We start from the raw sequence: 14,473 nt of genomic DNA on the forward strand, positions 1-14,473 counted from the left end.
TTATAGTTACTTGATTATTTTTTGTTATGAGTTATCGCGATGTGCCAGTATCAATATTATTAAAGCTTGTCCTCTCTTCCATGTTGACAATGTTTTTATATATTATTTTTGGATCAATTATTAGATTCTAATCTGATTGTCTTTTATTATAATTGGAATCTGATGTATAGTGGATAATTTTACACTTTAGATACATTTTTTTTATAGGATGTTGCCTAGAATCACAGCAACCTGACATTTTTGCAACATGTAAATGACATAATACAATGAATATTATTTGGATAAAAAAACTAATTAAACTGATAATCGTGAAAAGGACAAGGAAAAAATAGTATATCATATGAAGCAGCAAGAATTTCGAGAAAAATTATATTTGGGAAAAGAAATTTCATTTTCACAAATGTTCTGAAGGTCCGGTTTGACTATAATCTAAATAAAATATATGTAGAGTTGAAATATGTTATGACGTCATTTTTCACAATACAAAAGTGATAGCCATACATAAAATGCCACATAAGAACACAAAATACCCCACGATTCCTCTGTCTCGTTACTCATTTCACTCAAGCCTCTTAACCACGAAATAAAATTTGTGTCACCAAGTTTAAAAAGATTTCAAAATTGTCCACAGATCAATTAAACAAGACAAAAGAAAAATAAAAATTCTTACGAACACTAAATATATTCAATTCTCTTTAACTATCAATTATTATAAAAAAAAAATAAAAAACTCAAAAACGACTTTGTCGGCGCATTCTGAACATTTGCCTACATCGAAGATTACATTTTGCACCAATGAATTCACTCTGTAGTCGAGTCAAGGGAAGATCTTCTGGACGCAATATCGAGGGATGCAGAGTCCACATGTGTTCGGAGCGGGTCGAACTTGATCTTGCCGGAGAGCAAGAGAGAGATAAAAAAAAAAGAGGAAAAATAATTAAAAGTATTTTTATAAAAAATACTTCTCTCTGTTATGGAATAGAAGCGTCAAATTTGAGGTTTTTATTTTTTAAATAATTTTCAATAATTTACATGGATATATTAATATTTCTGTCAAATCTTGGTTCCCCGAATAATACACCCAAACGCCAGGCTGTATTTTGTCGTTTCAAGGCAATCGAAACGACACCGTACAAGATCCTTCGTCTTCCTATTCCCAAAACCCCAATGCTTTTGGTCTTTCAGTGAAGACGCACAGAGAAACCATGGGAACATTGGGCAAAGCAATCTACACCGTCGGATTCTGGATCCGTGAGACTGGCCAGGCTGTCGATCGCCTCGGATGTCGCCTCCAAGGAAACTACCATTTCCACGAACAGCGTACCTCTCTCTATCGCTCATTAGATTTGACTTGTTCGGATCGACAGCCGTGTTGATTGAAATCGAAAGTTACGATTTGACTGAAGGTTTGATTTGTTGTTTGGTCGGGAAAACTTACCAGTTTTGAGGCATCGGACATTGATGAACGTCTTTGATAAAACTCCGGTGATCGACAAGAAAGCATTTGTGGCTCCGAGCGCTTCAGTCATCGGCGATGTTTCTGTCGGACGAGGTTCGTCCATTTGGTACGGCTGTGTTCTGAGAGGTAATCTTTTCTCACTTCGTTTTTTTGTGTAGCGTCAAAGTTTTTGCTGGCAAAATTCTACGTCGTTTAATGTGGATGTTGACTTAGCTCGTGATAGGTTTGAATGATTGTTTTTGAAGATTTTGTTTGACAATTCACTGGGTGGTTTTTAATATGTACAGTGATTTTGATTAGCGTGTGTGATCTATCGAGTATGATCAGAGAAGAGCCTGTTTATTGCGCAAGACTTTGTTTGAGTGATTATGCCATGAATTAAGGCAAAAGCTGAAGAATTCTCTTGCTAAACTAGGCTTGTTTGTTTGACAGAACTTTTTTTTTCACCTAGTCAGTAGAAACAGAGAAGTAAAAGCTGTGATATTTAATGTTTGGCATCATATAATTTCATTTTCGTTATACAAGCCTTTTTATTACAGTTACCTTACTTTTATAGATCGGAAGTAGTTGTTCATTCATTACTGGAATTACTTAACCAGGGCTTTCCTTTTTCTAAAATTTTGAATGCAGATCCTATCCTATGTAGGTTCTTTCATGTATTTTGTTATAAATTGAGAAGTGTTTGCAAGTATCTTTGTCGTTTTCTTTTTTATGTGTCTCTCGTTATGTATGTACACGTGCATATATATATATATATATATTATTACGCCTTTTCAAACATTCATTTCCTTTTCTTCTTTCTGTTGCTGTTTGTGTGAGAAGGTGACGCGAACAACATCAGTATCGGGTCCGGGACAAACATACAAGACAATGCCCTCGTCCACGTTGCAAAGTCGAACTTGAGCGGAAAGGTGTTACCGACGATCATCGGAGACAATGTTACCGTAGGTTAGTGAGAGTGTATGTATGCTTAAATGCACTGCATGAATCACCCACGAGTTGTTCCTTAACTCCATATGATTCGGATGAATTGAACAAACAGGTCACAGTGCGGTTTTACACGGATGTACGGTCGAGGACGAGGCGTTCATTGGCATTGGGGCGACCTTGCTCGACGGAGTCCATGTCGAGAAGAACGCCATGGTTGCAGCTGGGGCCCTCGTGAGGCAGAACACGAGGATCCCCTTCGGAGAGGTTCTTGCCTTGACTGTCTAATACTTATATCACTTCATTTGATTAACCGAAATATAATTACATTTTAGTTTGGGATTTTTAGGGCTGATAACCCCTGAATGGATATGCGAGTAGTAATTTTTTTTGGAGTAAATTGGTTTTCAATTTTTTTTTGGTAGTATTTTCATCGATTTTCTACAAAAATAAAACTTTTTTTGTACACTGAATCAACTTAAAACATATTTACATAAAAGCTCAAGTAACTTGTGAATATATTAAAAGAAATTTATTTAGCTTAATCTGACCCTTAAACCCGCTGAATAAAACTAAACAAAATTTTGAATGCTTAGCGTAAGATCATAACCAAGTTACTTAGATTTACGTGATTTATTCAGTTTAGGTGTTGAGGCTCATAAATAAAAGTACAATTTTTATTTATGGAAAAAAAAAACAAATGCTACGAAGTTCCACTCACTATATTTGAGCTGCAAAGCCTTAAGTTGAATTTTGACACGATTTTTAACAAAGTTTTATGCCGATGTAGATTACAAAGAAGTTAGAGACAATGATAAATCTAGCCTGTAGCCAGATGAGACCCATCATTTGAAATTGAAGGAAAGCCTTCTTGGGTCAAAGTTGTACATACGATTAACTCCGCACTACTATATTACAGGTATGGGGCGGAAATCCGGCCAAGTTCGTGAGGAAGCTCACGGAGGAAGAAATAGCTTTTATCACCGAGTCAGCCGCGAATTACACCGAATTGGCTCAGGCCCACGCTGCTGAAAATGCAAAGAATTTCGACGAGGTTGAATTCGGGAAGTTGCTCAGGAAAAAGTTTGAGTGCCGCGATGAAGAATACGATTCCACGATTGTTGACCTTCCTGAGAATGTTCTCCCGGAGAAAGTAGCAGCAGCCAAGGCCTCGTAGAGTGTGATTAAACACGGCAGTGCAAATGAGTAGGTTTTTTTTTATTTATACTTTTCAGATTTATGAAGAATGAATCGCCATTTTTTATCGTGGCTTGGATTCTTGGGTTTGTCTGAACCTAATTTCCAGTTTTGTTAAAATGAAAAAGAAAAAAGAAAAAGAAAAAGAAATTCAATACTTCCATGCATATTAATTGGATGATTGAAAAGATTGCGGATGGCATCGTCTGAGATTATATTTTCTGTCTAATAAGAACTATCCAATGACCCTGGGATTTATTTTGGGTGGATGAATTATATACTTTTTAAGTTTTTTTAGTCAAGTGATATGTATGTATAGCGTTGATTTCTATTTATGTTGTGTGCTGTTTCTCTAGTTGAGGAATATTACCACGCATAAATTTGTGAAGCTATGATTTCAAGCATTATAGCTTAGTTAATCCACATCAATTGATGAATTAATAACACAGTTAAATGACCCAAGTCAAGTGGTACCTAGGATAGCGTAGCAGTAATTCCACATCACCTTCTGTGTGGAGGTCGTGGGTTCAATGCCCACTGCAGTTAAGTCGCCTTAAAAAAAAAAATGACCCAAGTCAACCAACACTCCGTATATTTCTCTAACACGTGTATACAATAGCGGTGCTGTTAAAGAAAACTTTCTCTCCGGTAACTCTTTCATTCTCACGCTGTGTGTTTAGATTTTTATTTTATTTTTTACTTTTTATTTATTTTTGTAGAACTTCAGAAGCTCATATATGTAGTAAGAATTTAGTGATTTAAAGAATTTGTGGCGACTAAAATTTTGAAGACAATGTCTGTTAGAGGTGTCATTTTCACAAGGCAGAAATGATACCCCGAAAGCAAAAGCGATAAAGTAAAAGCCCATACGTAAATCTCAAGTTCACAAGAGAATTTTTTTGGTCAAATTTCGATTCAACTTTGACTCTTGACGCCAACTCATTTTGGGCACAAAACAAGCCTTGACGTCAACTTACTGTGACACAAAACAAGTTTTGACGCCAACCCATTTTGGTCACAAAACAAGCTATTTTGGCCATTATATAAGCCTTGTTGCCAACTTGATGATAACGCCAACCTGATAGCGTCGCTAACCTGATGGTGCCGCCAACTTGAGGATGATGTCAACCTGATAGCGTCGCCAACCTAATGGCGTCACCAATTTGATGATGACGCCAACTTCTAATGATGACGCCAACCTCGTGATGGCACCAACTTGAATGATGACGCCAACCTGATGGTGCCGCCAACTTGATGACGCTGTCAACTTGATGGTGCCACTAACCTGATGACGTCGTCAACCTGATGGTGGCACCAACTTGAGGTAACACCAACCTGATGGCGGCACCAACCTGATAGCCGTCAACCTGATGGTGGCGCCAACCCGACGGTGCCAACTTGATGATGCTGCCCACTCCATATTGCCGCCAACCCCAAACATCCAATTGGAGGTAGTTGTCGCCAACTCCTCTAGCCATGATGCCGCTAACCTGCCCAGGGCTCCTTGCCGCCAATCCGCCAAGGGCTTCTTGCCGTAAACCTGTCCAAAGCTTCTTACCACCAACCCCACTTGCCACAAGGAAAAACTCGCTTCCAACCTCTCTTTCCTTCAACTCATAATCAAGACAAGTCTCAAGCCTCTATAAATACCTCTCCCAACTCTATCTCAAGGCAAATTTCTCTCAACTTGTCAAAACTCTACAATAATCACATCACGACTTTCTTTCTCTAGAAAACGTAGAGAAGAGTACAAATCGTTCACCAAGAACACAATACAACACGACTAATGTTGAGCATTGGAGTACGCGCCGAGGGAAAACCCTACACGTCCCTCTAGATTCACATTTTCTTGTGCCGAAGGTGACCGGTAAATCGATGATTCCTTCGGTCATGACCTTTTCTCCCGTGAACCCAAACAAAGGTGTCTGGGTCGGGACGGGGCGGAGCCCCCCGAGCTTCATGCACTCTAGGGGTAGTCTTAAAGATTATATCGCCTGCACTGCCGTTATCAATAAGGACCCTTTTCACCAAGTTGTTAGCCACTTGGGCTTTGAGGACTATCGCGTCATTGTGTGGATGCACAACTCGCTTAGCCTCCTCATTGGTGAATTGTATTGTCTCATATGGTACGGACGGAGGTTCCTCATAGGTGAGGTTAACCTATCCGGCAAGGCCTTCTTGAGAGGCAGCCCTCAGAAGCTTTCTTCTTTACCGGGCCGAATCCCCGTCTTGCAGACCACCTAGTATGGTGGTGACGACGTGGAGCTGTGTGTCGGCTGTGGCCGCGACTGTAGCACGGTCAGCGTTAGTGTTGGTTCCTCCACCCTTCCCAGGCTGTTGCTCGTTAGTGGTAGGTGTTGGAATTGATCTAGGGTTTAAGAAAAAGTTTAACGCTTCGGGTACGCGGCGGAATTTAAAAATTTTCTTTTGACAAGTAAAACGATTTTACTAACCTAGGCAAAGAGCAAGTACACGTAAATAAAAACTATTATGAGCATTATAAATTTACTAACCTTTTTAGAAGCTTGAACGTTGAGAAGCTTTTGGAAAGTTGCAACGTTCGTCTCCCCTCGCAGCACGTCTCTCTTCTTTCCTCGGCAACACGAGCAACCACGACAGTTTCTATCACAAGAATCACTCGAGAGAAAAGGAATTAGTGAGTGGACACTTTTAAACACGACGGCTCGAGAACAAGTCTCAAAGTCGAAGAGCTAAAAACACTAGGTCAAATGAGGACCTAGGTGCCAAAACAAAAACCGAAAAATAACTAGAGAGAGAGAGAGAGAGAGGATCGGCCAAGTTATATAGAGAGAGAGAGGCTCTCAATCTCTTAAACTTTGGATCAATGAAATGTGAAGAATGAGGCCTCTATTTATAGGGGAGGGATCACCTTCAACAAGGTAGTTTCCTCTTCTATAGAATATCATATATTCATGAGCAAAATATTCCTTCTTTTCCTCTTTCATTTGGGCGGCCAAACAAGGGTTTTAGAAGCCTTGGATTTGTTTCCTCTTTTGCTTCCCTTAAGCCTTGGCCGAGATCCCTCCTTCCTCTTAGAGGAAATTTGTTTCCTCTTTTTCTTTTGGCAAGTATCTTGATACATTTATGCACAAAATAATCTCTCCTTTTTCTCTATAGGGTGGGCGGTCAAGTCTCTCTAGAAGGAGCTTCTAGAAGCTTCTTCATTTGTTCATGACAACATGAGAAATGCCCATTAAGAATTTTCAATAAAATTCTTATGAAATGAAATTAATCCACAAGGCCCAATTAATTTAATCTTGGCCGAGTGGCTTTAAGCCATCAAATGACCTTGTCAAAAAATTTATTGACATTCATTTCATCCTATGTCCAAAAAGACAAAAATACCCTTTTGACAATTTTCGTAAAACTTGTCTCGTTTTTGTTTTGACTTAGCTTCTAGTTTAACTATTCCTACTCGATATGATTTGTGATAGTGACCTCATGGATCCAAATGAACAAATCTTGAGCTAAATACTTGGACTCAAAAGTTCACAAACCTTTTCCAAGTTTAGCTTAATGTCAACTGACTCCACTAAAGAGTTGACACTGAAAATCTCTCGGTTCAAATGAATTTATTTTCTACTCAAGAATTCAACCTAATTGTAATGAGTGGATCCATTGAATATTATCTATGTTTACCCTTCATGAATATCATCAGCTAGTCGGGATTTCCAAAATTACCATTTTACCCTTCTAGCTGTTATTTCCTCAACTCCTTTGTCGCTTGTGAATAAGTTAGAAACAATGTATTGACGAGGAGCTAACAAGTCACATTGTTTCATCCAAAAGAGTCAAGACTCAATTTGGACACTGGCCAGTTCATTTATGGGTAAACTAGCAACGTAGCCATTTTGAAACATGGTTTTTGGAATCTAGCCAACGTTTGGTAAATTTTGCAATCTAGCCATTTACTGAAATTTACGGATATAAAATACCTAATTTACCCTTTTTCTTATACTTACTTGATCAAAGCACTAGCCCACATTTGACCGGTTTGAATTGTATACAGCTAATTAATTTAAGATTTTTTTTTCGCAATTTAATTGGATATTTAGCTAATTTAATAGGAGATTCGGTGATGTAATTAAAAGAGAAAGCTAATATTTATTTATTGAATAAGTCAAAGTCAAACATGTCAATGAATACACGGGATTAGTCATGAACCGTTCAAAATTTGAAAATAAATTTGGAAAAAAAACAAGAAATTGGTTTATTTGATATTATGCGTGTGAATCCAGTAATGCAATAAATGCATAAAAAATTTACCATAATTAACATAAATTAACAAATCAGCGGAGATTAACAAAAATTTACAAATATTTACACTGTATTTGTTGTCGCACGAAAATGAACAACTATTTAAAACCTCGGGCGGTTCGATCCAAGGCCGGACCAAGTGATCGCACCCGGGCCAAGAGTGTGAACTCGATAGTCTCGAGCTAGGGTTCTCTCCGATCAACCCGCCTCTCGGGAGAGGTAGGGGGTGAGGAGGATGAGTGACCGTGCCTTGGTTGTCGGCTGCCTACGTACCCGTGCGCGGGATCAGGTCAGAACGTAGTTCAAGCGTGTGTGACGCAGTATGAGGCGTGGAGCCTTGGTGAAGAGGCGTGCTCGACGAAGGAAACGGGGCGCGAGGAGTCCTCGGCAGCGTCTCAGAACTTCGGAGATCGCGTACGCGTCTAGCGTGTTAGACGCGCAAGGGTAGCTCTAGTTGAGAACCCTAGGGGCGTGCTTGAGCACCGGAGAATGTTCGGTCAAAGGGAGCGACGTCCGGGAAGTTCCCGTGAGTGCTTCGGGACCTTTGAGAACGAGGGAGAGAGAGAAGAGAACCTGCTTCAGGCCAAATATGGCATCCAGAGAAGCAGAGAAATCGAGCGTGTCGATAGGAGATGAAGAGAATTATTGGATATTCTTGGATATCTTGGGATGGCTTTCCCCTCAATGAGAGAGGGTATTTATAGGTGTTTGGGAGCCTTAGAAGGTCCCTTTTTCGTCCATGTGGGACTAGGATCGCGCATGCCATCAAGTGGAGGCGCACGGCGCGCGCGGCGCACAAAGGGCGGCGCACAACGCGCGGCGCGCGGCGCGCGGCGCAGGGGGCGCGGCGCGCGGGTCACCGGGCGCGGCGCGGGACGCGCGGCGCAGGACGCGCGGCGCAGGGTTCCTTGACTGGCGCGGCGCGCTGCCTGGCCGGCGCGGCGCGCTGCTTGCTGCCCGGCTGGCCGGCGCAGCGCGTTGCGTGCGCAGTGAGCGGCTCGTCTTGCCGGGCTCTTGCGGGCCTTCGAATGCCATTCTTCTCACGTGAAATATGAAGCTTTCTACTTGATGAGAGTGACTCGATCCGAGGGGCAAGGCTCGGCCCGGCGAGAGCGACTAGCGACTTGATTCGAGGAGTGACTCGAGGATGACTCGAGGCTCGACTCGAAAATAACTCGAGGCTCGACTCGAGGAATGATTAAAGGCTCGACTCGAGGAACCATTCAAGGCTCGACTCGAGGAGCGAAGCTCGACTCGAGGAGATTGACTCAAGGCTCGACTCGAGGAGCGAAGCTCGACTCGAGGAGTCAGGAGTTTGGGCTAGGGCTTGAAGATTTGCCGCTCTTCAGGACCTCCGGCCTGACCATCGGCCCTTTGAGCGACGTGCCTTCTCGGCGTCTCGGGTTTTCCGAAAACGACCGACAACATTAGCCCCCCAAGTTCGTCGTTCGGGAGGCGTCCCAGCGATGAACTTTTTGTTCTTCTAGTTGGGTGTTTGAGGAAAATGTTTCCCGTGCCTTGTGGCCCCGAGGAAAATTTTTTTCCTCTTCTCTTTTTCCTTTCTTTTCTTTCTTTTTTTTTTTTTTTTTTTTTTTTTTTTTTTTTTTTTCAGGTGGTGGCCGCGCGGCGCGCGCCCTGGATGGCGCGGCGCGCGGTCTGTGCTGCACGACCCGCGCGGCGCGCGAGCTTGGAGCGCGGCGCGCCCCGTGCGCGGGGCTGGGTCGCTTCGCGCGGGAGAACTCCGACTTTTTGGAGTTTCTACTCCGATTTTGCTCCTTGTGGGAGTAGGATTTCGACTCCTACCCCCCTAGAAGTCTATAAATAGACCTCCCCCCTTCCCTTTATTCCTCACTTTATTTTTTCTCTTTTCTTACGCTTGTTTTTTTTTTTTACGCTTGCATTATGGGTGTCCCTCCCCTTTTCTCAGCTGAGAGTCCCGAGATTGATTTCTCTCTCTTGTTTCAGGGTTCTGAACACGCAGAGGATGATCTCTTCGCGGGATTAAGGGAAGTCCCTCTGCACGTGGAAGAAAATCCAAGCGGAGTAGAGCAGTGGTTGGAGGAAGGCGAGCTGGGTGCGACCGTGCCCGCTGCTCAGCCTCTCGAAGGGTGCGAGCCAACTGGGCGTGGTACAGGCGGGGAGTTTGATCGTCCCGCGTCCGGGGAGCCTGCCCCTCGCCTCGTGATCAACTTAGTTGGCGGGGGGGTCCGTGACAAAGTTCGCCTCGACGTGCCGCAGTCCGACTTGGGCTTTCAAGGCGCGCCGGGAGATGTTACGGACGCGGATGCGGTGACTCCGCTAGAGTCGGTTCTCGACGAGATAGACTGCGTGGACGACTTTGGTCCCGAGTCTAAAGATCCCGGAGGTGAGTCAGAGACATGTCCGGGGGCCGAAGGCCTCGCGTCGGAGTGTCCCGAGGTACCGTCGGCAGCTGCCGCGGTCGTGTCGGAGGGCGGGGACCCTTCCGTGGAGCCAGGGGATTCTCAGCCCGAGACCCCTGACGCGGAGGCGTTGGTATCGGCGAGGTCGCTTGCTAGGACGGAGTGGTATCCCGAGGAGGGCCTTGCTGCTCCCGAGGACTTCGATTGTTCGGGGGTTGATGCTTCGAGCACGCTTACCTACCGGACATTCGTCGGTCTCCGGGAGGCTTTTGCCATTCCGTCATCCGTGGCGCTTCTCCGTCCTTTAAAGGACGACCGTCCTTTCCGGCCTCGTCGTGGTTTTGCCGCAGTTTCAGTTGCGAGTCTTAACTGCGGGTTGCGGCTGCCGTTTCAACCCATCGTTCAGCAGCTTCTCGCCCGTCTGGGGGTGCACGCATGTCAGATGAGCCCGGCATTCTACCGCATAGTGGCGATGTGCCATATGGAGTGGCATTGCCAGACCGAGCGGGTGATGACCGTGAGTGATTTTCGCAATCTCATCGCGGTCTTCCCTGCGCCCGGGCAACCCAGTTTCTTTGTGGCCCGCGATCGACGGAATACTAAGCTGATCATTGATTCAGAGAAGTACAATCGACGACCGTGGGTGTGGGTCTCGGCGGAGGCTTTTGGTGACGCCCCGCTCCGGTTCGGCCCCTTGTCCGAGTTTCCTGCTAACGAGGGGGCCGATGATCTCGACTTTGTGAAGGAGATCCGGGGAATGTCGGAGGCTCGGAAAGCCGTTGAACGATTTCGTTCTCCTGAGCTGATGGCTTCCACTGGGTGGTTCCCGCCGTTTCCTCAGCGGACCGAGGGTACCCCAAGTGCCGCATCATCTCTCTCGAGCGGCGATCCTCAAGGTATGTTGACATTTCGTATTTTTGCTTTTGTTTTTAGCTCAAGGTTTTGACTTTGTCGCTTTTGCAGTCTCTTCGGCTAGGGCGAGGGCTCGGGCTCGTCTAGCGAAGGCTTCCCGGGACCCGAAGTCGTTGGCGGCGGTTCGCCGTCGGATTGCTGCGCGGGATGGTCGGGAGAAACTCGATACCGATCATCGGGCGGAGAGCGGTCCTCGCGCTTCCTTGAAGCGACCTTCCTCCTCGGCTTTGCCAGACACGTCTTCGGACTCTAAGCGCGTGAATTCGATGGTCGACGTGGAGGCCGCGGAGGTTAGGGGGGAATGTTCCCTGGGCCTTGCTCAATCTTCGATGAAGATGTGGAAGAGCGTTGTGGCCAGCAGTGACGTAGAGTTCTTTCGTCACGGCGTTTCAGATGCACAGAGAGTGAGTTTCCCTTGCCTCATTTGCGATGAATCTGTCTTTCGCTAAGCTGTCTTTTTGCCTTCTCAGGTGCTTGCTCGAGCGACCCGGGGCGAGAAGATCCTTCACGACCTCATCAGGCGGATGAGTCGCGCTCAGGAGGAGCTTGCTCAAGCGAAGTCTCAGTTGGCTCACGCCGAGCGAGGTTCTCACTCAAAGGCGGAGTTTGCGAGTCTCCGCGAGCAGCTTCAGGAGGCTCGCGTGGAACTGGGAGTTACCCGCGGCAAGTGCGACCGCGCTCAGGCGGCGGTGGCGAAGATGGCTGAGGAGCTAACGACGGAACGTCAAGCCCTTGAAGTGGCGACTCGATCGACGGAGGTCTTCCGGAGCGAAGCGCGGGACCTTCGACGTCAGTTGGAATCGCGCACAGAAGAAGTTGGCATTCTTCAGGGCCAGCTTACATCGAGTGAGGCTGCCCGTGTTCGTGCGGAGCGTAAGCGCGATTCCTTGGCGGAGGAGGTGGTTCGGGTCACCGAGGAGAAAGCCGCGGCGGAGCAGCTTGCGTCCGACCTTCAGGACGACTTTGATGTCGGAGTCGAGGAGGCAAGGCATGCAGCGGCGGTGGAGTGTCGGGACGCCACAGCTGCCGAGAATGTTTCTCGGGGGGTCACTTTCGACTTCTTCGACTCGCTTTTCCCACCACTTGACGGGGCCGACCCTGTGGGCGACGATCCTGCCGAGTGACCGTTTTCTTTCTTTATTTTTCCTGCGCAAATGTTTTGGCGCGTGCTTTTTAGGTTTTTCCGTTCAGCGCACTTGTCTTAGCGCTTGCTTACTAGGATATTTCCCTTTAGCGCACTTGTTTTAGCGCATGCTTTCTAGGTTTTGAGGCAGTTGCCCCTTTCTTTTATGAGGAGTTATTCATTTATTTTTATGAATGTTTTCGCACATTTATCTTCTATGGCATGCATGGACGGTCACTTGTTTGTGTCAATGATTTTGTCCATCCTTTTATCTCGGCAGGATACTTTTTCAAACACGCCAGTCACTTGGATGGTTTGCGTTCTTAAGTATTTTCAACTGCGAGTCAGCCATGCTACGTAGGTGTGTTACGTGCGCCGGATTGCGCCACGTGGGCGTCTCAAATCGCGCCATGTAGGCATCTTGGGTTGCGCCATGTAAGCGACTTACGTGCGCCATGTGGGCGTCTTACGGGTTGCGCCTTTACGCGACTTACGTGCGCCATGTAGGCGTCTAAGGTTGCGCCATGTAGGCGTCTTACGGGCTGCGCCTTTACGTGACTTACGTGCGCCATGTAGGCGTCTTGGGTTGCGCCATGTAGGCGTCTTACGGGTTGCGCCTTTACGCGACTTACGTGCGCCATGTAGGCGTCTTAGGTTGCGCCATGTAGGCGTCTTACGGGTTGCGCCTTTACGCGACTTACGTGCGCCATGTAGGCGTCTTAGGTTGCGCCATGTAGGCGTCTTACGGGTTGCGCCTTTACGCGACTTACGTGCGCCATGTAGGCGTCTTAGGCTGCGCCATGTAGGCGTCTTACGGGTTGCGCCTTTACGCGACTTACGTGCGCCATGTAGGCGTCTTAGGTTGCGCCATGTAGGCGTCTTACGGGCTGCGCCTTTACGCGACTTACGTGCGCCATGTAGGCGTCTTAGGTTGCGCCATGTAGGCGTCTTACGGGCTGCGCCATTACGCGACTTACGTGCGCCATGTAGGCGTCTTGGGTTGCGCCATGTAGGCGTCTTACGGGTTGCGCCTTTACGCGGCTTACGTGCGCCATGTAGGCGTCTTAGGTTGCGCCATGTAGGCGTCTTACGGGCTGCGCCTTTACGCGACTTACGTGCGCCATGTAGGCGTCTTAGGTTGCGCCATGTAGGCGTCTTACGGGCTGCGCCTTTACGCGACTTACGTGCGCCATGTAGGCGTCTTAGGTTGCGCCATGTAGGCGTCTTACGGGTTGCGCCTTTACGCGACTTACGTGCGCCATGTAGGCGTCTTGGGTTGCGCCATGCAGGCGTCTTAGGTTGCGCCATGTAGGCGTCTTACGGGCTGCGCCTTTACGCGACTTACGTGCGCCATGTAGGCGTCTTGGGTTGCGCCATGTAGGCGTCTTACGGGTTGCGCCTTTACGCGACTTACGTGCGCCATATAGGCGTCTTAGGTTGCGCCATGTAGGCGTCTTACGGGCTGCGCCTTTACGCGACTTACGTACGCCATGTAGGCGTCTTAGGCTGCGCCATGTAGGCGTCTTACGGGCTGCGCCTTTACGCGACTTACGCGCGCCATGTAGGCGTCTTAGGGTTTTTTTTTTTTTTTTTTTTTTTGGTGGAGCGTGTTCTTTTGAGAGTTTCCTTACCATAGCTAGCCCCCCCAAGTTTTTGGGTTAATTATTCGATAACCAGAAAACTTGCGTAAACAAATTTGAAAAGGAGAACTTAAGTTTTATTACTTTTGCGAAAAAAAACTTGCGAGAAAATTTAAATCCTAAAACATTGGCTCGTAGGCCTTATTGAAAATGGAAATAAAAGCGATAAAAAAGCGGGGGACGCTAGCTACTGATAGTACTGCCTCAAGTGCTCCGCGTTCCACGGGTGGCGAATCGGAGTCCCGTCCGTGTGCTCGATGTAGTATGTCCCGTCGTGAATGACTTTGCGGACTCTGTAAGGGCCTTCCCAGTTTGGGCCTAGGACGCCGGCGCCTTGGACTTGTGTGTTTTGGAACACTCGTCTGAGGACGAGGCTTCCGACGGCAAAGGTTCGCCTTTTGATTTTGGAGTTGTAGTATCTTTCGACCTTGCGCTTCTGTGCGGCGAGGCGTCGGAATGCTTCCGCCCTCTTTTCGTCGATCAGGTCCAACTCAAGGCGCATGGCCTCGTTGTTTTCCGCTTCGTCGAACGTGTCGACTCGGAACGTGGGTATCTC

General features: G+C 46.6%; 1 protein-coding gene across 1 annotated transcript; it reads left to right on the forward strand.

The window, feature by feature from the left end:
• The first annotated feature begins 1,139 nt into the window (after nucleotides 1-1,139).
• LOC149383438 (gamma carbonic anhydrase 1, mitochondrial-like) lies at nucleotides 1,140-3,856 on the forward strand. The gene is made up of 5 exons (XM_089629325.1): nucleotides 1,140-1,320; nucleotides 1,442-1,585; nucleotides 2,282-2,407; nucleotides 2,502-2,653; nucleotides 3,306-3,856. The coding sequence occupies exons 1-5, from the start codon at nucleotides 1,206-1,208 to the stop codon at nucleotides 3,561-3,563; spliced, it is 795 nt and encodes a 264-aa protein (XP_089485451.1). The 5' UTR covers nucleotides 1,140-1,205; the 3' UTR covers nucleotides 3,564-3,856.
• The last annotated feature ends 10,617 nt before the right edge of the window (nucleotides 3,857-14,473 follow it).

The sequence above is a fragment of the Urtica dioica genome, chromosome 10 (assembly GCF_054948205.1).
Source record: "Urtica dioica subsp. dioica isolate 48M chromosome 10, U.dioica_male_clone48M_v1_H2, whole genome shotgun sequence".
NCBI lineage: Eukaryota > Viridiplantae > Streptophyta > Magnoliopsida > Rosales > Urticaceae > Urtica > Urtica dioica.